This window comes from Myotis lucifugus, unplaced genomic scaffold (assembly GCF_000147115.1).
Source record: "Myotis lucifugus unplaced genomic scaffold, Myoluc2.0 scaffold_17, whole genome shotgun sequence".
Lineage (NCBI taxonomy): Eukaryota > Metazoa > Chordata > Mammalia > Chiroptera > Vespertilionidae > Myotis > Myotis lucifugus.
This window is the reverse complement of record NW_005871065.1, coordinates 316,167-321,868: the sequence shown is the minus strand read 5'-3', so window position 1 is coordinate 321,868 and position 5,702 is coordinate 316,167. Positions and strand designations below refer to the sequence as shown.

Here is a 5,702-nt window from a genome sequence, read left to right as displayed (position 1 = left end):
TATGGTTAAAGCTGTTTTAATATGCCTTTTTCTCACTTCTGTTAGCTTAAATACTGGATGCTGAATTGCAACAAGGTATTACTTATATCTAATTATCTACTTAACTTTAAGTGATTATATTCTGAAACAGCATTCCTAGCATGTCTAAAATGAGTTTTCATGTTTAAAAAAAGTTAAATGGCTCTGGCCTGGCAGCTCTGTGGGTTAGAGCTTTGTCCCGACACACCAAGGTTTCAGGTTCAACCCCCAGTCAGGGCACATACAACAAGCAAATCAATGGATGTATAAATATGTGGAACAACAATTCGATGTTTTCCTCTCTCTCCCTCTCTCTTAAAACAATCAATTTTTTCTTTAAAGTTAAATGGTAGATATAATTAGTCAGAAACATATATTACTAAAGTAAGAGAAATCAAGTGTTTATTTTTCTCATGTAATAAGTATAGAGGTTGGAAACTGTTCATGTAGGTTCAGGTGTTCAACAATGCCTTTAGGGACCCAGGATCCCTCTAATCTTTCTAAGAAAACTTCTTTGAAATGTAGCTTTCATTCTCATATTTGCCACTTCATGGCTGTAAGATGGCTGTTCTATCTCTAGGCACAAGGAGGAGAAAGAGGCAAAAAGCTTCATCTCACAAAGCTTGGCCTTTTTAATTTGAAAGGAAGGCCCTTGCCAATATTCTTCTGTTCATTTCATTAACATCAACTAGATCATATGCCCACACATTTGATTATCTGGGGCTGTTCAAAATGGTGACCATGAGTCACATTCAGCTATTTAAATTTAAATGAAATTAAATTAAAAATTCAATTTCTCAGTTGCACTGGCCATATTTCAAGAGCAAAATAGCCACATGAAGCTAATGGCTATCATAATAGACAGCACAAATACAGCCTGGCATATCACAGGCCATAAAGAATGAAGCCATTTCTATATTAAATTAATCATGATGCATCTCCTGGGGTTGGGGTAAGATCCTAATCTCCTTGAGGAACAGGGATCTCTGCTCCTATCTCAACAATATAAGATACAATTTACTAGGAAGTGGAAGTAAGAGTTGAGCAGGCAACTGTCTGCCATGACAGGATTATCAGTACATTTAAATGGAGGTCTATAAATTATTACATATTAACAATGTACTGAAGAAAAAATTATTGGCAAGAAGGTAATAAAATTTAAAAAACAAAGTGAAACTAAGGCTGACAGTTATGAGGCACTAAATTTCTTATTACACAAATGTAATTGCTAAAGAAAACACTATTCTAGTGACTGATGGGAGAAGGTTAGAGAGAAGAAAGGTAGTGGGAATAGTATGCGGGCACTATTTTCTTTGTAGCAAACAAATTTTAAATAGCAGATTATGTTGAAAATGAATTACTAAATTCATGTATAAAAAGAGTACATTTTGTTATAACAAAGGTTAGTTCAGAAGAATTATCTTTATATGAGAAGAGTTTTTACACAGTTGCTCATTACTCCTGACAAAATAAAATGAAAAGGACTGTAACATGAAAGAATTAGACTAGACAGGAAGAATAACAGAATTATTCAAAAGGTTAAAATGCTGGTATTGGCAAGTTTTCTTCCTAAAGACTTTCAGGTTGTCAATTCCTCCACCATCCCCATTTGCCCAAATCCAGCAATGACAAGTGAGCAGGAGTTTCTGTATAACGTTAGTATAAATAAATAGGATTATGACTATATATAATATATATTATATGTAACATATATATAAATTACAAACTAATACTAACAATAAATATTTGTCTTGAATGAACAATTGACTATTCTAAAAATTAATTTATGCCTGAACAAAGTGTTTAACTCTCAAAGTTCTTTGTTTTCTATTGAAACATGCAAAATACTGTTGAAGGTAGTATAATGGTTGATTAGTATAAAAAAAGAAGAAATTTCAATTATCACTAAGGAGATAATGAGACAAGGATTGTAAAAAATTTTCTTCTAAAAAGTTTAGATTTTTTTTATTTTGCCCTAAAGTAAAAATAACAGTCACTGAAACCCCTTTAATTCCTATTCTCTAGATCTCTGAATATTCTTTTATGTAATTTACAGTTAAATGTTCAATAAATATAACTTTCATAAAGGTTAAATTTGAGTATTATAGCATATATGAACCTTAAAGCATTTTATAGGTAAAAATTTAATTATGTTCTATGGCAAAATGAACATTTTATAGACATATTGCTAAATTTTGGAAAATTACATATTTTAGCATGATTCAGGAGAGTAATATTATAGTACAAAAAGCAATAGCCTACTGAAACAGAGCAAAATCCAACCTGACACTAAAGGAGAGTTAAAATAATTTGTCAATATTTTGCTCAGTCAGTTATATATGCTATCTATTTCTTATCATAGATAAAAAAGAGCTAACTAGGCATTGAGTTCTAAAACGGTACCTTTACTATTTAAGTATAACAAAAAGACTATAATCTTCATATGCAAGTTTAATAAATCATCATGGTTTATTTAATTAGGTTATTTCTACATCAGATTATGGTTTAAAAGCAGTGTGATATTAAGAGAATGCTGTACAATCAATAAGACTCTAAAATCCTTCTTCTATGGACCTTCCTGATCTTTCTGCTTAGCAATGAAAGGCATTTTTAGGTTTATATAAACATATTCTTTACAACTGCCTTAACAGGAAATTAGCATATAAATAGCACTGGGCATTTAGTAAATAAGTCACAAGCCAATAGGTTCAATCGTGCAGTTGTGAAATGTAATGTGAAAGAATTTTTGAAACGTTAAGACTGGGTAATCTGCAGTGTTTCCAACATGTCTTCGACTGCCTTAAGAGAGTATTTGGTTTCCTTCTTACTTCGACCTGCAAACTAATTTTTTAAAAAATGCAATTAGGGTCAATTTCAGTGGAAGGTTCAAAATCACAACCTTACATTTCATTGCTAATGAGAGCTAACATCTATTTTAACACTAGCATAAAATCAAAAGTTTTCAAACAAAGGTAAAATATAAATGTAAAGTACTTTCTGTTAAACATTTTAAGTATATCTCTAAAATTATTTAAAGTTGGTCGTAATCCTTTAAATTATCCCAGATTTATTAATTGACTAGGTAATATCATGCTTCTGCAGCAAAGACCTGTCAAAAAAAACTTTGTTACATATTACAATGATGTAAACATGTCTTAAAATATGCATTTCTAGTTTAAATTGGATTTTACAATGAAAACAAAATATAATACATTAAATACTATCTTTGTATATTTACACCAAATTCATAGTATATTAAATTCAATATAGTACACATAATCAGTGGGGGAACCACTGTTGAGTACCCCATGCTAATTTCAAAATGACTTCTAACTAGACTGACAATTCCCATCATTTATCAGTTTGATTTAACACTACTAGATAAGTGTTTCTTATGGGGGTAGGTTTATTATATCTATATTACCTATTTTCCCCATGGTTAAAGTACTAACATTTACTATTAAAACAAAGTACTTTCAATTAACATCTAAGCACTCAATACATTTTCATGTAACTGATCTTTCCTTCAAATACCAATGCTGTCTTAGGTACTTAGTACTTGATTTATGATGTGTTCCTTCTCTTTTGTAATTAACTTAATTTGGCAAACTTCTTATGACCTGTAAAGAAAGATTAAGTGATCAAGCACAGGTAACATCATAGAAGCAATAGGTTTCAGGAATTGTTAACCTGCCTTTGACCTCTCGCTGCAGCTTAACATTATGATTCCCTTACTTCCTAAACCATTAGCTTCTGTGGTTGACTCTTGATTTGACAGAGTAAATAAAGAGGATTTCTAAAGGAAATGCCAGGAAAAGAGAAGAACTCATAAGAATCAAGATCCCTTTTACCTTTCATAAGACATTACTAATGAAAAGAATTCAAATGTTAAAATATTCACAATTACAAAATGTCGTAACAGCAACACCACATTTAAAACTTTGCCTTTACATAATTGCATTTGGTGAGTAAAGGATGCGGGGTGTCCTTATCACTCCTATTATCCAGTTGATAAATTCACTTTTACAAGGACTTACCAAGAACAGAAAGCCTTTTCTTTTACCACTGCCTAACCCAAAATAGGAATGGTCCTAATCAGATACTTAAAGGTCTAATTCTAAGTAAAAGCTTTGATGGGTTGGGGAAAGGGGTACAAATAGGATACCACATAATAACACTTACATAGCAAAATAAAAATAAGTTCCCATAGAGTCATAAAAAGTATTTTAAAATACAACATTTTAGTTTGTACTTAAACATAATAAAAATAGTAAATATGAATTTGTGATTTTTTAAATAAGCTAATAAAAAAATCACCTAAGTTTGTGTATCAACATTACTAACAACCAGTGAGTACTATTTAGAATAAACAAAGCAAACTTATTTGTGTCAGAACAAATAAAGAGAAAGTTGAAAATATAAATCAATCACTTCAAATTTTGCCTGACATGCAATTATTTTGTCTATTCCAGAATTATATGGCAATTTAACTGATTAAGCCGGGATCCTATTTTTCCCTCAAATCATGATTTAATTTTCTATTTCCCAAAAGGATAGTAACAGAATCACCTCCACAATCATAATAACATATGGATCACTAGCACAGATGAATTCAGCAGTATACCAAAGAAGCATTTATCTGGAAAATAATTGTGTGTAGGTTCACAGTAAAGTTTTTCATGAGCATTAATCAAACTTGCCTGCCTCTACTGAACATGCTAAACCAATTACCTCATTGAAAAGTCAGTAGTAGACATATTCTGTTTCATTATTAAGTAGAAACAAAGAAAGAAAAGCAGTTCCTAAAACCTCATTTTCTCTAATTTACAAATGCCTAGAAAAACATTACAATAAAGAATATTTTTCTTTATACTTGTTTATATGCCTAGACATGAGTAATGAAGTTCTCAATTAGATCCCACAGATTTGCTTACTAAAATGTCAATCTCTAGTTATAATTTGCCACATTAATCGTAAATTCTGCATTTTTGTTTTTATACAGTTAGATTTTGCTTAAGTAAATTCTTTTTTCATAATTCCCTGTTGGATCTTAAAGAAAATTCACCCAAAAGATCATCATCATCATCATCATCATCATCATCATCATAAATAGTCAATGATTCATCCATTGCAATTACTGGGATAAGTTGGGCTAAAATTTACCTTTACACAATTTTGAAAACAACATGGGTGTACAAAGTAATAGGATAAATAAAATGGGACACTGGTTGGATGAATCTCAGAAACATTACACTGAGAGAAAAAAGCCAGGCACAAAAGAGTACATAACCTATGATCTCATGTATATAGTTCTAGTACAGGAAAAATTAATTTATAGTGGTAAAAATCAAATCAGTGCTTGTCTGTAGTATGGAGTGGGTTCACTTCGAAGTGGCAGAAGGGAACTTTCTGTATGAAGATGTTGTGTATCTTAATTGGAGTGGTGGTGAGAGGGGAATTTAAACTTGTCAAAACTCAACTGTAAACCTAAAATGTGTGCATGTTTTTTTGGATATTATACCTCAATAAAGTGGATAAAAAGGAAGGCAAAATAAACAAAAGCAGAAAGAAGGGACTATGTAGTTATACAATCGTATATAATAAAAAGGTAATATGCAAGTTGACTGTCACGCCCTCACACAAGATGGCTGCCCCCATGTGGTCACAAGATGGCCGGCAAGGGA

General features: G+C 31.3%; 1 protein-coding gene across 1 annotated transcript in view; it reads right to left on the bottom strand.

The window, feature by feature from the left end:
• Positions 1-2,462: 2,462 nt before the first annotated feature.
• The window catches only part of EMC2 (ER membrane protein complex subunit 2), a 43,708-nt gene continuing 40,468 nt past the window's right edge, over positions 2,463-5,702 (bottom strand). Inside the window, exon 11 of the mRNA XM_006085207.3 lies at positions 2,463-2,859. Within this exon, the coding sequence (XP_006085269.1) occupies positions 2,773-2,859 (87 nt within the window). The 3' untranslated portion in view covers positions 2,463-2,772. The remainder of the gene's footprint in view (positions 2,860-5,702) is intronic.